Source organism: Poecile atricapillus, chromosome Z (genome assembly GCF_030490865.1).
Source record: "Poecile atricapillus isolate bPoeAtr1 chromosome Z, bPoeAtr1.hap1, whole genome shotgun sequence".
NCBI lineage: Eukaryota > Metazoa > Chordata > Aves > Passeriformes > Paridae > Poecile > Poecile atricapillus.
Window position 1 is genome coordinate 81,846,528 of NC_081289.1, and position 21,758 is coordinate 81,868,285.

Genomic DNA, 21,758 nt, shown 5'->3' on the forward strand with positions numbered 1-21,758 from the left:
TCCACTTGAGGAAGCTGATAAATACTGTCTAGAAAATCACTAAATGAAAATTAAGAAAATAGAATTAGTTACACATGATAATTGCATGACTTGGTTGTAGTGGAGACCTCTGCATGTTTTAATCTCATTTTGAACCTCACAAGATGATCATGATATATGAAGAGTTGAGAGGGGTCAATTGGATTGGTGAGGTCAACCACAAATGCTTTGTGTATTTTAGATTCACAATTTATTTTTAATATTTCTTTTTCTATAGGGATGCCCTCTGCTTCTTTATTAGTTTATTTGCTTTTAGCATTACTCATTCATTTCACATCTGGAGAAACGGAAGTGAAGTTCAGCGGACAAACAGAATTTGTAGTCAATGAAACAAGTACAACTGTTATACGTCTCGTAATTGAAAGGACAGGGAAGCCTGCTAACATCACAGCAATTGTGTCGGTAAGAAAACATGGCAGTTATATTCTCAGCAACAAAGTTGATAACTTTGGGACTCAGATACATGGAGAGTTGTGAGTTTGACTGATAAGAGAGACAAGTGAGACCCACATAAATCCCCTTTGTTTCCTCTTCTCTGAACTTCGAATTTCACTGTTCTGAAAGGAAGAATAGTCTTTTTCACAATGCTTCTTTCAAGCCTTTAGCTTCTAAGAAGGATGATTCAGGTGTGGCAGCCATGCTGCTTCAGTGACTTCACTCCATTTAGTCACAGTGGAACTGTAATCTTAGTTTAGACCATTTGCTGTTTTTACATTACTGCCTTTGTAAACTCTCCTCTAATCACCTCACAGTTGAACCAGGGGAATTTTCTTCTTTTGCCTGAGATGAAGGGAAGAAAGTTCTTTGTAGAAGACTTTATCTTGTGAACTTTGATGACCAAATTGTTAATCTAGGTTGAATGCCTAGGCTCCTTCCAGTGCTTAGAATGGAAGGCAGAGGGCAGATTCACCCCAAGGTGAATTTAACTCATGTGGAGTATTATGAGGTGTACAGATATGTGCTTCCTGTACAGGCATAGCTTTTTCAATTAAAAAAAACCTTTTCATATGGTACATTATGCAAAAGATACCAAATTGCAGGGAAAGAAGTCATAACTGGTTATGAAGAAAGTGTTCTGTTTATTTTATTGTTGTTTTTTTTTCACCTGTTTACTCAGCATGAATAAAATGGGTTGTTATCTATGTACCTTCTGTCCAGAAATTAACTGTATGACAGCAGGGGAAATTGTGGAAAGAATTATGTGAAACAAAGTGGGTATGAAGTCTGTTTGAATGAGTCTAGGGTGATAATACAGAACATATTGAAGGAAGAAGGAGGTGGCATTTGGTTGTGTTTTTATTGCAGATTGATGGAGAAGACACAGGAGACTTTTTTGACACATACGCAGCCGCATTTATACCCGATACAGAAACAAACCGAACAGTGTATATATCTGTCTGTGATGATGATCTTCCAGAGGCTGATGAGACATTCATATTTCACTTGACACTACTGGTAAATCTCAATTTTTCAGTGTATCTATTCCACAGAAAACAGTGGAAAACAGAAAACTAATCTAGTATAGGTGAATGGTGTTTCATAGATTCCAGTGTAGTCTTACTGCTTATGAGTAATAGGTAAGAACTAAAATCTGGACTCCAAGCAGGATGATGCTTATTGTCCTTCAGAATGTTAGCATTTCAGTGGGTGTCTCTGTGTCATGTTGTTGTGCCTGACACTTGAGCAGGCATTGCATTCAGCTGTGGACATGTGGTGTACTGGAGCCTGGAAGAGTTAGATTTGGAAGACTCAGCCTTTCCTGTTTTCCTGCTAGAATGTGCATGGAGGAGAGGGTGGAGGGAGCAGAAAAAGAGGATGACTTCCAGTCCTCCAGAAGCAGAGGTTAAAGGTGACTTATCTAAACCCAAACACTTTTATAAATATATACCAAAAAATTTCTTCTCTATTTTTCTGTCTCACAGGAGTTATGATACAAGAGAGAGGCTCACATTAATGTATTTTTAGCTAACAGTTCATGACTAAGCAAGATGTCAATTCAGTAAAAATAAATTTTCTATTTCATTGTCAATATTACATATCTATGGGGATGTTTGCAGTGAATATAAAAGTGCCTATTTTCCCTTCCTTTTTGTTTTGATTTGTAAATGTAGCTTAATTTTACAAGGTCATAAAGACCTGCTTCTTATAGCTGCTGTCCCAGTATATCCTTTAGCTAGATATAGGCCTTATAATAGCTTCAAAGTTTCAGTTTTATACAAATGTTAGGGGAAAAAAAAGCCCTTTGGAATTCCTGGCAGTGTTAAATGCTTTATGTATGTTTTCCTATTGATATGCTGTTAATAATTGTTAAACTATTGTTAATCATTTGCAAAGTTTGTTTCAAGCACTTTATTGGTGACTCTTTACATTCTTTGGTAATTATGAATTTGTGCATTCTGTTGCTTTAAACAATTTTCATTTTGATATATAATAAAAAGACATACATTTTTTGTAAGCTAATATTAACTCTTAAAGACAGTAAAATCAAAATGCCTTTTTTTTTTGGTCACTGTACTTAATATCATATTTTGGTTTTAATTTTAGAAACCATCTGCAAGGATAAAGCTTGGCTCACCCAAATCTGTCACAGTAACAATCTTATCAAATGACAATGCCTTTGGAATAATTTCTTTTAACATGGTAAGACTTTTTATATTTTAGATAAAATATAAAGGTATATTTTAGAACATTTTAGAAAACATAAGGTGAAATTGTTAAAGATGGTGATTAGCTAGTCACCCAAATCCCTTGGAAGAAGATTGTGTGTTACATCTCTGAAAACATCTCTGGAGATAATTCATACATATGTATGTATATATATACGTATGTACAACTTTAATACTTCTGTATGCTTTTAGGTGTTGAGGTATTGCCTGAGATCCTCAAACTTGGATGAATTTTATGTTGCTCGTTTAAAAGAAAGCTTTTAGAAATTGTTTAGTCCCACTGTCCCTCAATATACTATGGAAAAAATGAGTAATACCATACGAAAGTTAAAGAGGTGGCTTAGAAATTTTAAGAATATATAATAAAATCTATTATAATTATAATAAAATATAATATATTTTATTATAATAATAAGAATATAAAAGAATATATACCTTTTTCCCATCTGTGCATTTTCCCAAATGCGCAATTTTATAATTACCTCTCAAGCTGTAAGAGCAGTGTCATGATATATGCATAATATAATACCTTCGGGGGATAAGAGTGGTGTTACTCTAGTTGTACGGAGAATATTTGCAATAATAAAAAGTTTGTGTTAGCAGAAAGAGAAGCTGTGCTTTATTGCTGGCATTTTGGAAATTTACTTTTTAGAAGACTTACCTGAAAAAAATCCTATATGAAAAATTTTTGGCACCACAATACTAAACCATGCTGCTCCCTGAAGTGCTGTGAGTCTTTGAAATCTGTCAGCTGTAACCGTTTGATACACAGACTCCATTGTCTAGTTACCTAACAAATGAGTTTTTAATGGAAAAAAATTATTTTTAATAGGATTAGGAACTCTTGTAAATATGACCAGTGCTCACATGCTTAGTGTATTGTAACTGTGCTCATTTGCAAAAAAACCCAACAGAAAACAGGAAAGCCCACTCTAAATATATTATGATATTTTTTTAATCTCAAACCTTTCAAGCTTTTTATTAGCTGAACTAATTGGTTGCTAGGAAATGTATGCCATCAGCAGACTGGTTTGCAGATTAGATTAACTTGTCTGTGGGAGTTTGGTATTTCTGTGGTAACAATTTTTCCTTCTGCTGTGATATTTCATCTGTGCCTGATTGCCTGTCCCTTTTCTTCCTTATTAGTCTGCCTTAATCACAGTGAATGAGCCTAGGGGCAGAAATGAATTTGTGCCTCTCACTCTAATTAGGGAGAGAGGAACCTACGGGACGGTCATTGTAACTTTTGAGGTGAGTTTATCAGACAGGCTTCATACCTTTGTCTATCAGATGAAGCTGTGAGACATAATAATAACTTATCAAAGTGTTTATTGAAGTGAAAGGACTAAATACCTGTGTCTACATTTGATAATTCTGTTTCATAAAATGGAAAGAAACTACCTTTCAAATGGAAAATATTGCAATTACCTAACTGCTTAATTTAGGAAAAGTGAAGATATATTAAATATGAGTATTTGTGTCATTTAGAAAGATATTTGAAGCAGCATTTCTTGGTATTATTAGCAAACAATGTCTATTGAGTGTGCAAGACATTTCTTATATATTTTTTCAAAATTTATAAATACCTTGGTTCTTTTGAAGGTGCTTGTGCCACATTCAAACATGTAGAGTTCAATGTTTAGTGAAATTCTGTATCTATATGACAGCAGTTTGAATTCCCAGACATTTAAACCTTTCAAAATCAATTACTTGAATATTTAGGCCATTACTTACATACTTCATGTGAATGGGATATACTCATTGCCTTTATTGTGAGAGGGGGGGATTTTTTTTTCCTTGTTTAGTTCTGATTCTATTATATTCTTTAAAATTACAGGTAATTCTTTTTCATATCAAAATTCTTTTATCAGTTGTCATCAAAGATTTAATCTAGGTGTGTCAAAATCTCAAAACATTTGTACCGGATTTTATTGCATACTATATGTACATACATACAGCATGTGTAGATGATGTTCAGTGATTATGTTATGTATTGAAGATATGTTTGTTTTAAAATCCAATACATTTTGCTATGTGCACAATTTATCAGGATAATCTCAAAATGTAGTTTATATACAAATATATAAAATAATGTTGAAAAAACATTACAAGATTTTCTAAAACAAACTAACATACTACCTCTATTTGTCTTACTATTTTCATGGAATTGATTAGGAAATGTTAGTTAAATTAAAAGAGAAGGACTACCCTTTCTCTTACTTAAACAAGTCAGTTATGCATTAGTAAATACCAAAGAGTTCTCAAAGGCCTGTATGGAAATACTTTTCTTCCTCTTTCTCTGGCAGTACATGATTTCTTCAGAATGCCTTCTATGATTTATTCCATCTGACAAAAAAGAGTAGATTTTCACAACTGAATATGTGTGCATATGATCAGGAGGTGACTGAATAACTAGCAGTTTCTTATGCATTTCACACATTGTATATTGACTATTGTACTAAATTTTTATGTATGCTCCATGTATTTCTTATCATAAAAATCAATTATTTGCAGATAGAAGATGGACCAAACTCAGCTGAAGAAGACTTAAGTCCAGCCAGAGGAAATATTACATTTACCCCTGGGAGATCAGTGTTGATTTATAATTTAACAGTACTTGATGATCAGGTAAAAACAAGCTGACATTTTTGTTTGGATGTATAGGTTGACTGCTGTTCTAGAGGGTCTTAGCATATTACGTTATAAAAATGCTTGTTTTAGAAGGGGCTACAAGTCCTTCTGCTTCATAAAGTGTTCAGTTTTGTCTCTGTGGGTTGTCATTTTATCTTTTTAATGTTGCCTCTGTATTTCTCATCAATTAATATTTTCAGTTTCTGAACATACCCTGACTGCTCTGACTAGATTGTTAGGTGCTGTACAGTAAAAGTATAAATTTTCAAGAAAGCATTGTATTTTTTTTCTCATGGAATGGTGAGGTTCTTGTATTGTCACGGTTCATCTATTAGACTGACCTTTCTATATTTAACTTTTCAGTGTGAACATGATACTGAACCACTTGATAGGGAAATTCACTAAAAAAAATACGTAGGGAAAAAAAGTGTCTGTGTTGTAAGTGGGAAACTTTAAAGCAATTTTTTTGCATATTTCTGTTAATTTTTCTGTTTTGTTTAACTTTCTACCCTCTCGGAAGAATGTTTTGGGAAATAGAGACATCAAATTTTGGAAGGGGATTTTTATCAGAAGTTAAAAGCAAGACTCTTCTGTTTTAATATGAAATGAGTTTTCAAGCTGGTATAATTTCACCCTTCTGCAAAATGCATAAACCATTTTTCTCAGTATAAGTGTTCTGCATATATTTGAAATGTGACTTACACATGGTTGTTAATACTATTTTTCCAGGTACCTGAAAATGATGAAATCTTTGTCGTTTGTCTGAAGAGCGTGGAGGGAGGGGCTGAAATCAACAACACAAAAAATTCTGTGTGGATTAATATTAGGAAAAATGACAGTCCCGTGCATTTTGTTCAGAATGCTTATATGGTGCCTGAGGAAGATGAAGTGGTAACAATCCAAGTGGTTCGTGGTAAGGACATCAGTGGAAAATTAATTGGACCTGATGAAGACGAAGTCTCTGTCAGTTACGCCATCATAACTGGGGATTCAACTGCACATGCACAGCTTAATGTAGACTTCCTAGATCTACAGCCAAATACAACTCTTGTTTTTCCACCTCTAGTCCACGAAACATATTTGAAATTTAGGATCCTTGATGATGCCATACCAGAAATTGCTGAGACCTTTCAGATTATGCTTCTTAAAGACACTTTGCAGGGAGATGCTGTTTTGATTTATCCGTCTGTTGTTCATGTCACTATCCAGCCGAATGATAAACCCTATGGAGTGCTGTCAATCCACAGTGTTCTGTTAGCTCACACTGTTATCATTGATGAAGACCAAATTTCAAGGTACTACAGATCTTAAAATCTAGTATCTAGTCAGTTTAAGAGATTTGTTTGTAATTGTTAAGCACTGTTATGATATCACTAAAGTAATTATAAAATCACTACTAAAATATAATGTAGTAATCACTTAGTGTGTTGTTATTATTGGCTATATCTACAAAGATTTCAAGGAAGTGGGAGTGTCTAATTATACAGAAAGTATTTTAATATCTATAAACTGTATGCAAATAAACCATAACTATTTAATCACATTATCAGAATAGTGAAAATTCCTTAGGATCAGTGAAGTTGTAATACTGCTATATGCAGTTTCAGTGGGAAATAGATTTCTGTATTCCACTCTTGGTGTATATTTGTATTTACTCTCTGTGAAACCAGTCTCTGATTAAAGAAAAAAAAAATGTTCAGTGTCTCCCATGAAATAGTTACCTTAAACTCAAAAACAATTTCAATATTTGTAATTTTACAGGGAGATTAAAATCAAAGCTCTGTACAAATTTTATAGGCAGACTGATACACAGTATTGATAAGCTCAATAAAAATGTTCATTGCTAATTACCATCCCCAAAGAAATAAATAATGCCTCTAACTATCATACTATGAGAAATTTTGAAGTAATATTTTTGGTATGTAGGGCCCATTCAAATGAATTGAGTATTCATTTTTCCTTTTTATACACAGTAAAGAAATAAGTCCTGTTTTCAAAGTGTTTGCAAGTAATGATTTTCAGATTTTTTGTTGTAGTCATGCACTTGTCAGATGCAGGCAACATAACATTTCCAGTATTATAAATATCAGTAACTGAATATATATTTTAGTACCAACAGTTCATTATTTCAATGCTCATGCCTCATATCTGTTCATGATGTAGAATAGGCAAAAAAGTTTTCTGAAATTTTATTTGTATTCCTCAAGACAAATGTAAAACATGCCAAGATTCCAGTCCTCAGTGTTTTTCTTGCTGTAATCAAAGTGAGATCTAACAAGTATCTTCAGAGATTTTACAGAGAGCTCATGAGTAAATGCTCAAGCCTTACATATGTGTTGTGATTTCACAAACTGTAAGCCTTGAGTCAAATGTCAGTTGCAAACAGCTAACATTTATACCACTTAGGTCAGTGTAAATATTTTAGGGAATTGGTAATCATGCTTGCCAATAGTAATTATGGTTTGTGGGTTTTTGTTTTTGTTCAAAACCTTAGGTTTGAAGGGATCACAATTGTAAGAAACGGTGGAACACATGGAAACGTTTCTGTTTCCTGGGTTATAATCCGAAATAGCAGTGATCCTTCACCTGTGACTGCAGACCTACTTCCAGAGATGGGGGAGATAACTTTTGATCAAGGACAGATGCTGGTGACCCTTCATCTGGACATTATTGATGATGATATACCAGAAGAGGCAGAGCCTTATCTTCTGAAACTCCTAGCTCATACAATTCAGGGTGGTGCAGAAGTCAGTGAGCCATCTGAGGTAAGCTCACTTTTAGAATTCCTTTGGAGAGGATATTAATGAATGATAAAGACTTTACCAGTTTTAATAACACTGATTGATTGATTGATTGATTGATTGATGGATTAGCTGAACAGGTGAAAGGGTTTGGTTTTGGATAAAAGGCAAGCAAACTGATCCTTAATATAATCTTAATGTATAGAGCCATATCTAAAATATTTCACTGAGTATAGTATACAATGTCAGACATTTTTACTGTGGTAGCATTCAGTTCAGATTATTCCCAGTCTGCAATGATAGCATTGAATAAATGTTGTATCAAGTGACTGCATTCTAGCAGAAGATAGGAAAGTTATTTTCACTTGCTCATTTACTGTTTAAATGATTACTGCAATGTTTTACAGAGTAACATCTTCAAGGAGAAGGTTTGATGATTAAGACTGTAACCTTGGAACTATTAGATAAAGTGTGGCTGGAATTGCTGACAGTACTGTGACAAGTCCCTGCTTTGTCTGTCTCAAAAATGGTTGGAATGAGCTTGGTGAATAAAATGAAGTTCTTTACAATCTGAAACATTTTAAAATTATTTACTTTGGCTGCTGAACCAAAAAAATCAGTTATTCAGAACTCATTCTGGCATTTGTGGTGATGCATATGGGAAACTACCGCACTTTCAGTGCGATGTTTCTTGTGTATAAAGAATACTTTGGGACTCTCAATCTGATTTCTTTCCTGATGACAGTTCACTAAGGAGAGAAATACATAGTGACAGTCAGGAGATACTTTTGTGAAGGCATGAAACTATAGTATAGAGTAATGCAGCATGTTGTTTTCTTCTTTGCAGCTTCTGTTTTACATTCAGGACAGTGATGATGTTTATGGCCTAATAAAATTCCATCCTTTGGAGAATCAGAAGATTGAAAGCAATCCAGTGGGACGCTTTTTATCCTTGAGTTTTGCAAGAGAAAGAGGAACAGTTGGAGATGTGCAGTTGGTTTATACTGCAATGTATATTCCAGCTGGAGCTCTGGATCCTGAGAGAGCAAAAGGTGGCATTCTAAATATGTCTAGAAGAAGTACTCTCATCTTTCCAGAAGGAAAAGCACAAGCTACTGTAAATATACCAATACGAAATGATGCCTTTCTTCAAAATGGAGCTCACTTTGTCATACAGGTATCCCAGCTGTGTTTTGGGGTTTTTTTTAGCCCATGTAATATAAAGGATATAAAACAGTAGTGGCTCATTCCCTTTTAACTTAATTAATATAATTCTGCCTGATTAAAAAGAAAACAAACAACATTATTAGTTCTGTAGCCAAGAAAACTCTTCTATTTATATACATCTTCCAAAAATATCCTATAAAGAGCTAATTTGTAGTTATTTACTTATTACACCATTTAAAAAAATACACTGTTCTAATAGGGTTCAGTTATTAATCATGAAATTTAACAAGATTATATCAGTGTTGCAGAGGTTAGTTACCTTTTCAGGTATGTTATTGTGTCTACCCTTGGCTTTCTATTTAATTAAATTTAGGCTCCTAAATTACAGAAGTATGACAGATTTTAGAAATCAAAAGCAAGGAAATATAATTATAAATAGTCAAACATATGTTTGATTTATGTGCAACTTTGACCTGGGAATTGAAAAGTTCTTCTAGTTTCCCCTATATGTGACCTTTTGTTAGTTTTCATTCTCTGTTTTTTGGTTTTTTTTCCCTATCTGAATTTGTAAGAAGGGAGATTGTGCCGTTGTTCATAAGACTGGCTGGAAATATTCACTAAAATTATGTTTTTGAAAGAAAATGGGCTTTCTACAAAAATATTTTAAGAAAGTTTTTTTATTTTCCAATTTTTTTTTCTTCCTTTCCCACTGGAGAAACCAGATTTGCATACATGTTAGCAAGTTATTGTTCAGATATGCTACTGTGGGAGATTCAGGGTATTGCAATCAGTAATTTTTATACTTATTTTCTCATCTGCAGTTAAGGCCACTGCATAATCACTACTTCCTCTGATTAACTGTTGTGACTTTCTGGGATTAAGAGCCCAGAGAGAACAGTCCTGATATACAGATAAAGGGGTGCCTTGGCACAACCAAAGCAGAAGTCTCAAAGTAATTTCTTATTCTTTTTAGTCTTTTCATTTTAAGTCAGGTGTCTTCAAAATTTCCAGATGGAGATGTTGATGTGAAATCATGAATGTAAAATTTGGTTTATTTTTCTTTAATTTATAGTCTACTAAAGATGTTTCAATTACTTGAAAATATTTCTTCCCTCCACCTCCTTCTCCCTACATTCTAGTAAAAAAAAAAAAAAAAAAAAGGGAGAATGTAAAAAACGGTAGTGCCAGAATAATTTTATAATTTTCTCGTTGCACACACTTTCTGTGTTCACAGCTATTGTAGGGAATATGATTCTGAAATACTAGAATATGTCAGTGTGTTTTACCATTTTCATGTGATCTGAAAGATAACAGAAAAACTGAAGTATCTAATTCCAAGCTCCTTTCAGGTGATAGATTACAAATAACATCGAAGTGTGGACTATGGACAAGATGTGTGACAAGTATTTCAATGTGCAGGCACTTGGCCTGGCTTTTCAATCTGAAGATTCCAGGGAGATAGTGTGTATGTTCTGTAGTTTCTCCATGAACTGTAAAAGTATTTTGAGTACACAAAATCAGAGGCAACTTCTAACACAAATAATTCCTTTAGAAAAGGAAGAAAAATACGCCCATTTATCACTATGACCTTCATTGTAAAGAATGAGGGATTGTAATAACTTGTAATTAAATGATAATCTAAATTGTAAATAAATTATAGTCTCAACAGACATGTTTAGAAGGAGATTACAGAATTTATACTACACCCAGTAAAGGCTCAACTCAGGAATTGGGGAAGGAGAGATGGAGGAAGAAATGAAGTTTAAACACAACAAGGGAACAGATAGAGCAACAGATAGGAAATGTGAGATTAACGTTCTTCAGTGACATCTTCAATTAAATAACCTGTTGTTTGATGTGCAGACTATTTTTGGTATGGACAGGCAGATTAACTAACTTAATAAACTGCTCATCATTATTCAGTTCACAGTGCATTCTTTTTTTCCTCTTGAACTGATTTGCTTTAAGGGGAAACACTGAATTAAAAAGAAAAAACAACATTATTTCATTAATTATTACTTTAATCTCAAAGTTGCTATCCAGATAGTAACAAAGGGAATTCTGTCAGCTCTGTAGTATTTCAGAACTTTTAGCGAGCTAACAACCACAACAGTGATCCACCTGCATGGTATTAATTGGAGAATTAGCTCCTAATCTTTGAAAACAAGGAAACAAATGGAACCACTTTCTGTTCCTCAGAATCCCAATAACTAGCTTGTATGGTTGAGAATCAATTTCTAATTGCAGTATTTATAAAGCAAATTTCATCTATCATCAAATAAAACGTGCATGAATATTTTTGAGTGTTACTTGAATAGCAGTAAAACAAAGTATGATACAGTCCAAGTATTTTATATAAATTGGCTTTAAGGATCAATGGGATTTAAAACTCATCATCTGAAAGGATGATTCATAATAATTTATATGGATTTAAATAAGGTCATTTTGCCCTTCTCCACTAAAACCTATATGGCATCTAATAACTCCAAGCAAAAACATCCTAGTGGGAGTTAAAAGGTGGTTGTCATTGGTGGTTCATGCACCAGTGAAATGTTTACAAAAATATATACAAATCAGTCGTGGAAACATCTGTTATTATCATCCATGTAGACAGAATCCCATAGTGTTATAAATTATATTTGAAAGAGATATTAGAAGAAGTAAAACAAGTAAAGTCGTGCTTTCCATGTTATGTCAGTGGTGCTGATGGGCTAAGTGAGTGCTATTTTCTATTCTAAGATAGAATAAACATTTTTTCTATTTCTTCTTTGTATAAATAAACCATCAAAAGTATGATAATATAAGAGGAGACTACAATTTTGAAATCATGTACTGATTTTCAGTTCTGAATGTAACTCTAACATATTAGTTATTGTAAATAGAGAAGTCTTTACATCTTTTTGAAAGAGGAAAGAAGATTGAATCACTCTTTGGCTTCATGAGAGGGTCTAAATTATTGTTTCCAGCAACTTGAGCAGATTTTTATCAATGCATGACACAAACCTGAAGTTAGAACAACATTTGGGTGCTTGGAAGATCAATTAATAGATCTAGTAATGAATTACCCAGTTAATTCTCCCTCTGCATACATTTAGTTGTGTACATGGTCTGTCTGTGAGGTATACCATTCAGCTGTGGAAGCTCAGTACCATTCACTTCATTTCTTACACAGCTACATACACATTTTTGTAATAGCAATGTTGCTGATAGGAGAAATGTATTCTGTAGGTGTTTTGCTGCTTGCATATGACACTTATTCCAAGATGTAAGAATAGTTCTTGCTTGGTACACAGGCTTCTTATTTTTCAAGTTTTTCTTACTTTTTCTCACAGCTGGAAAAAGTTGAGCTGCTGAATAGAATCCCTCTTGTCCCACCTGTGAGTCCTAGATTAGGTGAAATTCGGAATATTTCTTTGAGGATTACTCCAGATATTGCAAATGGAGAAATAGGCTTTACTAGCAATCTTCCAATTATTATTTCTGAGCCAGAAGACTCATCTGCTACAGTGGTAAGTAAACATTTTTATATTGTCCCTTACTATGGAGAACTTACTTGGAGAAAGCAAAGTTTGCTATGTCCACTGTAACATTTGAAAATTAATGGGAGGAAAATCCATCCTCCAAGCTTAATTTTTTCTCCAAGTATTCTCCTGCTTTAAAAAACCAGAAGGGCAAAAAATTGCTAGCAAGATTAATGTGTTTGTCATCTGAAAAGTATTTGCTGTAAGAATCTAGAACTGGTTAGGTCTTGATGGTCACACAGAGCAAAAGATGCTGCAGAGAGTTTAATTTCTTTCACCACCTGCAAAGACACTCCTCTAGAGTAGGACTGATTTTGATCCCACATTTCATAAAAATGTATGTATATTTTAATGTTGACTTACATGTGAATATGTAGTTTGGCTTGCTGGGTCTGTTTTCTAATAAATATAGTGGTTTTTGTTTCTCATAAAGCATTTTCAAAAGCACTGTCACCATCTCAATGCTGTTATCCCAGCCAGATGTAATCCCTATATAAAGTATCTCTTCTCTTACATTTTCCCTTCTTCCCCCTACTTGTCTTAACTGAGGTCTTCCCTCAAGTCCTGAATCAGAGAACTTGCTTTTCATCCTCAGAATAAAACTGCTGATTTCCTTAAGCAGAGTACAAGCTAGAACTGTACTATAACAGCCAGAGTAAATTGTGGTGGTTACATATAAAACCTAGATTGTCTTGATGAGGTGGGCACTGGTTAAATCTGTCGTAGAAGGGTTTTTGTGTTTATGAGCACTAAGTGATTTGTCATATTAATAATCTGCCAACTCCACTAGGTATATACAACATATATGTCTAAGTATATAATGGATAGATGATTAAAAAGATTAGATTCATTGATATAACATGTTTGATTTCAGATCTTATACATAGGTATAAATAAAAAACCCAAGATGAATATTTTAAGGCTCATATTCAAACAGTAATTTGCAAAGGGTTAATTTTTTTTGCATCTAGTTTTGCAAGTCACAGTGGACTCACATGCTTTGCAGGTTTCCATTCCATTGCATCGAGATGGGACTGATGGTCAAGCAACAGTGTTTTGGAGTTTGAGACCCTTTGGTCCCAATCACAAGGCAGTAACACCAGATGATATAAGTCCTTTCAATGGCTCTGTTGTTTTCTTATCTGGACAAAGTGATACTACAATCAACATTACTGTTAAAGCTGATGATATACCTGAAATGAACGAAACCGTGTTATTAACTTTGGACAGGTATTGTACCCTAATATTTATTCATATGTATCACTTGCTATACTCTATCTATATATAAAAAGTTGGCACAGTATTAATTGAGAGGTGTTGCCTCCATTGTGTTGCTAAACGCCTGGAGGAATACTGGGCCCTTGATTCAGACTGTGTATGAAATCTTCTTTGACTGGTGATCAATGTAAGAAGACATATTGTGGTTATTATCTTATGACTTAGTTTTGTTTATATTTTGATTAAAATAATCGATATTACTAAGAAGTTCATTTAGCTTCGATCTTTAGTTATAGCTTTTGATTATAACACTTCCATTTTAAGAAAAATAATGTTTAGTGAGCTAATGGGGAGAGCTATAATAAAGAGTAACTCAAGTAATACGTAACTGTGTTTTTCTCAGAAGACGTTTATAGTCAGGATGTCATTGCAGAATTAGATACTTCCATCACTACTGCTGGCTTTTGAAATAGGCCAGTGTGACTATTACCACGTACCTCAGCTACAAACGTGTTTCTGAAGCACAGTGTTGTGGTCTCCCTTCTACGCGACATCAGGATTGCAGGATAATTAAGGCTGTAAGAGGCCTCAGGAGATACTATCTGCCTGTGAACACTACTCAGAATACTTGAATTATTTCATACCCAGCAGCCTTTTAGGAGAATCTTGGAGATTCTCCTAAAAGCCAGGAGAATCTTGGCTATTTCTTTACTCCTGCTTCCAAAAATTCATATGTATGTGTAGTTTAGGAATACTATCACTTCTGCTAATACCTCCTAATAATCTAAGGTATATTTTTCTCATTTATTTTTCTGGAAACATGCTAGGATAGGTCTGTCAGCTGCAATGTCTGCATTAAACATCTACTACTTACACAGTCCTTACCTTATTCTGAAGTATCCTTGTTGTATATAGGAAGGGCAGACTAGCTCATGGGAACTTTAAATACCAGATACGTGTGTGTATTACATACTTGCAAACCAGAAAGTAACTCCTCAAGCTGCTGTTGATGCTGTTTTTTGAGCATTGTTCTATCACACAGGAAAGATGCGGTTCTAGTGCAGGATTGGTGTGTTTCTGTAGAAGGTGGCTGGTGGATTAATCTAGTGCACAATTAATTATTTCATTCTATTTTGGGTTGTCACTGTATTGAAAGGAAGGTTCTCCAAGACAAAAACAAATAGAGACTATTGCAGGCAGTTCTCTATTTTAGTTCCTGTGGATGAAACTTATTTGCCTGTAAGTTTGTTTGTGTCTGTGGCACAAAGAAACTAGGATTAATAATGATTGAAGTTGTGAAGAACTTGTGTAAAGTGGCAAAAATGCTGAAGTGGAAAGATAGGAGTACATAGAGGAAGTGGGCAGCAAAAAGTATTTAACTTTTTTAATATTGGACATCTCTGCAGTATGTGTAACTATGGCTTTCTACCACTTGCTCTGATTAGTGACCCCATGCCTTGAAAATTATGTCTAAAAGGGGACTGAGTTGGCAACTGAACAAATGCATCCACTGTTCTGCTTTTTCTATGTATGGTGGGAGTAACAGGTTCTCTTGATCATGAAGTGGCTAGTAAAAATTTTGCCAGCAGTAAGCAGCTTTCTCACATTTGGCAAGGTCAGACAGTGAAGTAAGGAGAAGATAGTCTGGCCAGGAAAAGGAAAAAAATAAGGAGTAGATAAAATCTGAACTTTTCTCTAGACCTCGATAATGCCTCTCAAGGCTACGTGTGACATTTGGCAACTTTAACGTGACCAGAAGCCAAGAATGAAATATCTGCAAAGATCATCCTTTCAGTACTGGAGATGACTCTTCAAAGCAGGGGCAAATGACATTGGCAGGGTGATGCATGTAAGCTTTTGGTATTGCCTCCTACATAGTTTGTATTTTCTAGATGAACAGAAGATTTCAGTTTCCAAGACTGGCAGCCAGCACCTCACAGCAGTAGTGAATTACCATGAAAACAAAGATGCACTGTGCTGTGGATGTGCTTGCACTGTTTGATAAACTGTAGCATAAGTCAGTAGAACAGAGCATGTACAGACTTCAATGAAACTGTAGGCATAGATATATGTTCATAAGCATTCTATTTATTGCAATTAGTAATAGCATGTGCAAAATAATATGATAATTAGTTCCAGCAAGGATGTATTATTTACAACTCAGTGATGTTGTTAAGGCAGTTTATGTTTTAAATGAGCTTTGATTGTACCCATAAATACAAAAGAAACCTTCCAAGCCATTAAAAATGATGTTTTCTTTCCTTGCTCTATGGCCACTGTCTGTAGGCCCTGGGTATTAAAAATACAAATGCTGTCCACAAAATGGAGGACAAAGTATGAAGAATATATAATATTATAATATTTTATATATATATATATATAATATTATAATATCAAGAAGACAGATGAGTGTCGTGGTTTTAAAGCAGTAACTAAAAAAAATTACTTATTTCTTGCTATGAGATATGCATTAGAACAAGATCAAAACAGGCTTAAAACTTAAAAGGATTAAAGAAAGTTTATTAACAAAACTACAAGAATAAGAACACCAGAATAAACTTCCAGAATACTCTTTTATCCCCCACTACTTAACCATTCTCTTGTACACGTGACTACATAGAGACAAAAAAACTTTGGAACTTTGGTGTTTAAAGCAGTCCCAATTCCTGCTACGGTCTTTTCATCAGTCTTTGTAGAGAAACAGAAGTTTTCTTCTGCTAATCTATGGAGTTTCTCACAAGAAATCTATTTTTGTTATAGCTTTCTATTTTCCTGATGCCAGCTGCCCAGAAATCTGCCATCAGTTCACTCCTCCCATTTCACATCACTCTGAGGTGTGTATGGGTCAATGAGTCTAGGGATGTCATTTTAAGGATGAGTTATTCAAAGGCAAAAGTTCTCTTCATCTGTCTCTGTGAGCTTCGCTGGAAACAGTTTTCTCATTGCCCCTCAAGGCCTTAAATCTTCGCTTCACTCTGTTCCAGCACTTCACTGTATCACAATTACTCTCTCTTTTGCTCAAAATCCACACTTTGAACACTCCATTCCTCCCAATATACTCTGTCATGAATTAAAGGAGTCTTTTCAAAACACTATTGTCCATTTCCATAGCTTTATTAGAAAGATATTTCAGCTTATAAAGCATCTCCTTATTCTCTCTTCCCCATGTAAAACTTAACTCTTTTCCTCACTGTTTTTGGTGGTTTTATGATGTCTTCTTCATGTTGATTGTCTCCCTCTCTGTCTCTCTGGGAAAAAGGAGTAATCTGTACGTTTTATCCAGGTAGTAAAAGAATTAAAGTATTAGAAAAGCTGCAAGAGTTTATGGTGTCAGGTTTCAGTCCAGCAGCAGAAACTATAAACTAAGCCCAGCTGGCCAGCTCCGTTTTCTTCCCCCCCCCCCCCCCCCACTTCTGTGGCCTTGTCTGGCCTGGAGTGGGGGAGGCCAAGACAGAGCCTTGTTACCTTTCCAGAAGCCGGAAACACAAAGAGAACAAGAGAGCTCTGACTGTACATCTTAAGGGGGTGTTCACAAGTTGATCTCACTTTTCAATGGTTAAAACTGCTGTCAATTCTTAGAAATGACCGATAATTGGTCAGGAGAAAAGACTCCCATCAGCCACCAGCAGCTTCAACTTCCTTAGCTCCCAAAAACCATCTTAAAGGTAAAGTCACCCCATGACAATGAGCCATAAAGAAGCAAGATAATCCTGTACCTACTGAAGTTTCTTCATATTTTCTTTCTTTAGGACCAGCTTCAGTTTGGATGCCTGCCCTTATCTTAATAGTCCTGAACTGAAACAAAACATAAATAAAGCCAGAGGTCTGTAGTGAAATCTGATTGTTGTTTTTAACTTTAGCACAAGAAATTCTGCTATTGGCATTCATCATGCCCACAGTGCAGATAAACAGCTATAAATTTGGCAATTGGCACAACTGAAGGGCCAGGACCCTCATGCCACATGGATTGTGTTTGTTTTCTTAAATGAATGGAGCTGAGAGTGACTCTTGGACTTTAGGTTCTGGAAACAGCAATACACAAATGAATTTATTTTTATTTTGGGAAAATTAAAATCCAGGAACAGCTGAGTGTTTAAATAGTTTATGCTCAGAATCTTTTGGTCATGACTCCCATAAATTAAGATGCCAGAACAAATCCATGTACATATGTATGTATCTAATTTATTTATATAGCATATGTTCAATGTTCAGTGAAGCAAAACTGATGCAATGTATTGTGGAAAATTTTACAGTTCCAGTGATTTCTCTGATGTGATACAGGCTGAGGAACTTAACACCTTCTTTGCCTTAGTCTTCAGCCTCAGTAAGACAAATTATTCTCATGGCAGCTCATCCCCTGAGCTGGTAGGCAAGGTAGAAGAGCAAAATAGACCCCCTGAAATCCAGGGGGAAGTAGACTCATTGGCAGAGCTATTTAGGTGGTCACAAGTCTATGGGACTAAATAGGATCCATGCTAGGGTAATGAGGGAGTTGTTGCAAGAGCTCTCTAAGCTGCTCTCCATCATTCTCCATCAGTCGTGGCTGTCTGGGGAGGTCACAGACAAAAGGGGGTAAGCCAGGGTGATGCTCCTTCACAAGAAGGGCTGGAAGGAGGATCTGGGGAGCTACAGCCAGTCAGCCTGATCTTGATGCCTGACAAGCTTATGGAACAGATCATCTTGAATGGGGTCATACAATGCCATGGGCTTAGAAGGGGCAGGTCCTACATGATCAATCTGCTCCTTTTGCGATCAGGTGACATGCCTGAGGGATTGGGGGAAGGCTGTGGATGTTTTCAATCTGGACTTCAGCAAAGTCACTCTGTCCCACAGCACACTCCTGGAGAAGCTGGCAACCCGTGGCTTGGACAGGAGCACTCTGCTGGGTTAGGAACTGGCTGGATGGCCGGGCCCAGAGAGTGCTTGTGAGTGGGGCTGCATCCAGCTGGGAGCCAGTCACCAGTGGTGTCCCTCAGGGGTCTGTGCTGGGGCCAGAACAGTTTAATCTTTATTGAAGATCTGGATGAGGGGAATGACCTATAGTAAATTTTTGAATGACGCCAAGTTATATGGGACTGTTGGTCTGCTGGAGGGTAGGAGGGCTCTTCAGAGGGACCTGGACAGGCTGGCTTGGTTGGCTGACACCAAGGACTTGAGATTCAACAAGACCAAGTGTTAAGGTGGGCCACAACAACCCCATGCAGTGCCGCAGGCTACAGAAGAATGGCTGGAAAGTGGCCCAGTGGAAGAGAACACTTTTTGGGATAACTGATAGAAGAGAAAGTTTTTTAGAGAAGCATGTTTTTAAGAGTAACAATAATACAAATTCATGGTTGCTGAATTGTGGGGCCCAAAACTGAACACAGCATTCGAGTACTGCAAACCTATGATTTACATTTACACTTTTAAAAAAAAATTACTTTCTAAATTTTTGTGTTTAAGAGACTACTTCATGATAAAAAAGTTTGCAAATCATGGAAGAGACATTTAAAGCACTGCATACTGTCTATGTGCCTTAATTCAGGGCATAAGTAAAGCTGTTTAATAGAGTTTGAAATATTTTTTTAACTTGGGGATTTCCTGTTGTTAGTGCCTATTTCAAAACTGTATTTCTTTTTCTTACGTAATTTTTTCATGAAGAAATATATGTGATGCTATAAGAATTACGTAGTTCATTGTAATATGTTGGCTTTTGCTTCACAGCTTTGATCAGATCTTGTTTCGATGTAGAAAAAGTTATTTTAAACTGGTAGTGGAATGTTTGTATGAGTGTTACTAGACACCTACTGCTAGCTTTCATTGCTTTTCGAAGTAGTAACACTGTATATCTTCTGCTATGAATAAAGTAAGTTGAAGTGGCCTCCAAAATCAAACAAATTGTGGATTAAACCTGGAGATAAGGTGTTACCTCTAATGAGAAACACTGTGGAGTTTGTAATGTGGCCAATCCTCCTCAAATACTATTCTGTAAAGCTAGGTCACTAATTAAGTGAGTAGATAATCCTGTAAAAAATGAAATGGTGAACACAAATTGAGGAAGCAAATTGAGTAACATTTCACAAGTAGTTTGAGTGCACCTTTTCTGAGATAACCTGAAGGAAGAGAAAGATTCTAGAAGAGTATGTTTTTCAGAGTAACATTAATAAAAATTCACAGCTGCAATTCAGTTTCTCGTGGACTTTTCAAAATATTCACTTTCTTCAGAAACTTCCAATTCGTGGTTCAAAGTTATCAAATTCAAAGACATCTCTTAATTATTATTTTATTTTCAGTAGTATTTATTTCATAATTGTCATGTTATTTTAAACTTAAAATCTGTCGTTTTTCAGTACTATGCATTTAAAAAAAGTGAGGAAACATTTCGAAGCTTCTCTTAGTTGTCCTGATTAATCTGTAGTTCTTGCTAAGTAATAATTAAAGTATTTTTAAGGAGCAAACTTCTGTGATGACTAGCCTTTTCTGATGAGATTTGTCATATGGGAAATGGGGGCAGCCTTCAGTCCAGGGCATAAGGCAAGATCATGGTGGTGGGGCAGGTTAAGCCAGGAACACACATCAAGTTTGGATGATGGTTACCAGCATCAGGCAAAGCTCAGTGATTGACAGGCACATACACAGCAAGAAGAAAAATCCAGGGTTGAGTCAGGAAGTCACTTGATGGATCTTGGTCCAGGATTGATAGGAAAATTTGTGTATGTATACCTCAGAATGTAGATATGAGGGATCTTGTGTTCGTTGCTCATGTAATGGCAGATCTCAGTTGGAAGTCTGTGCCTTGTGGCTTTGATTCTGTTTTGCATAGGCTGCTTTATCATGGAATCACAGAATAAGCAAAATTGGAAGGAACCCATCAGGATCATCAAATCCAACTCCTGGGCCTGCGTAGGATGCCCCAAGAATCACACTGTGGGCCTGAGGGAATTGTCCAAAACTTCTTGAATTCTATCAGACTTGGGGTTGTGACTGCTACTCTGGGGAGCCTGTTCCAGTGCCCAACCACCATCTGCTGTTTTGGAATACTAACCAACATTTAATATGTCAGAGCACTGGTATCAACAGGCCAGTCATGCAGGGAAAGCAGGGTCAGATCCATCAGTCAGTCAGTCAAATGACCCTAGTTTTGAGAACTTGGCTGGAGAAAAAAACAAGATAATGGTGTTTTTAGCAGTGAACGGGCTGAATCTGACTAGTTGCTTTCTAACTTCGAAGTTCTATTGATTCTGGTCTGATTTAAACTGTGTCTGTTAAATGGTAGTTTATCACCAGTCTTCTCAGTCCTTTCAAAGTATACCTGGAGTTGCTCAAAGTACCTCCTCATGGTACCTTGGGATTGTTTAATTTCTGCTACTCCTTGGATTTTGTTAGAGCCTCCATTGTGCATTACATGATACTAGATTCTAGCATGACTCCTCAGTTAACAGGCCCTTTTTTGTCTGAGTTCTCTTTGGACTCATGCAGTCTGATTTCATGAAGATGAAAGAGGTGCTATATCTGGCATGCCCCTTCACTTTTTGATGATTATGTCTTAACCACTTAAGCTTTTCATACATACCAAAAACACACTTGATATAATGGTTCATTTGTATTCTCTGCTGTAAAATAAATTACCAACACTTTAGTGATACAATTAAATTTTACAATTAAGAGCAATATAATAAAAAGTTAGCATAAATTTTAGCTCTGGAATTTTCACCTTGTCTTTTTAAATGGTATTAATGCTTGATGATTTTGGAAAACTTCTGATGGAGAGGAAAATATCTTTATATATAGTATTT

The 21,758-nt window shown here is 35.5% G+C and overlaps 1 protein-coding gene across 1 annotated transcript in view; it reads left to right on the forward strand.

Annotated features, from left to right (window-relative positions):
* Positions 1-258: 258 nt before the first annotated feature.
* The window catches only part of ADGRV1 (adhesion G protein-coupled receptor V1), a 255,005-nt gene continuing 233,505 nt past the window's right edge, over positions 259-21,758 (forward strand). Inside the window, exons 1-10 of the mRNA XM_058825861.1 lie at positions 259-441; positions 1,345-1,494; positions 2,584-2,679; positions 3,852-3,960; positions 5,224-5,333; positions 6,066-6,631; positions 7,831-8,101; positions 8,925-9,254; positions 12,577-12,753; positions 13,772-13,995. Of these exons, the coding sequence (XP_058681844.1) occupies positions 259-441; positions 1,345-1,494; positions 2,584-2,679; positions 3,852-3,960; positions 5,224-5,333; positions 6,066-6,631; positions 7,831-8,101; positions 8,925-9,254; positions 12,577-12,753; positions 13,772-13,995 (2,216 nt within the window). The remainder of the gene's footprint in view (positions 442-1,344; positions 1,495-2,583; positions 2,680-3,851; positions 3,961-5,223; positions 5,334-6,065; positions 6,632-7,830; positions 8,102-8,924; positions 9,255-12,576; positions 12,754-13,771; positions 13,996-21,758) is intronic.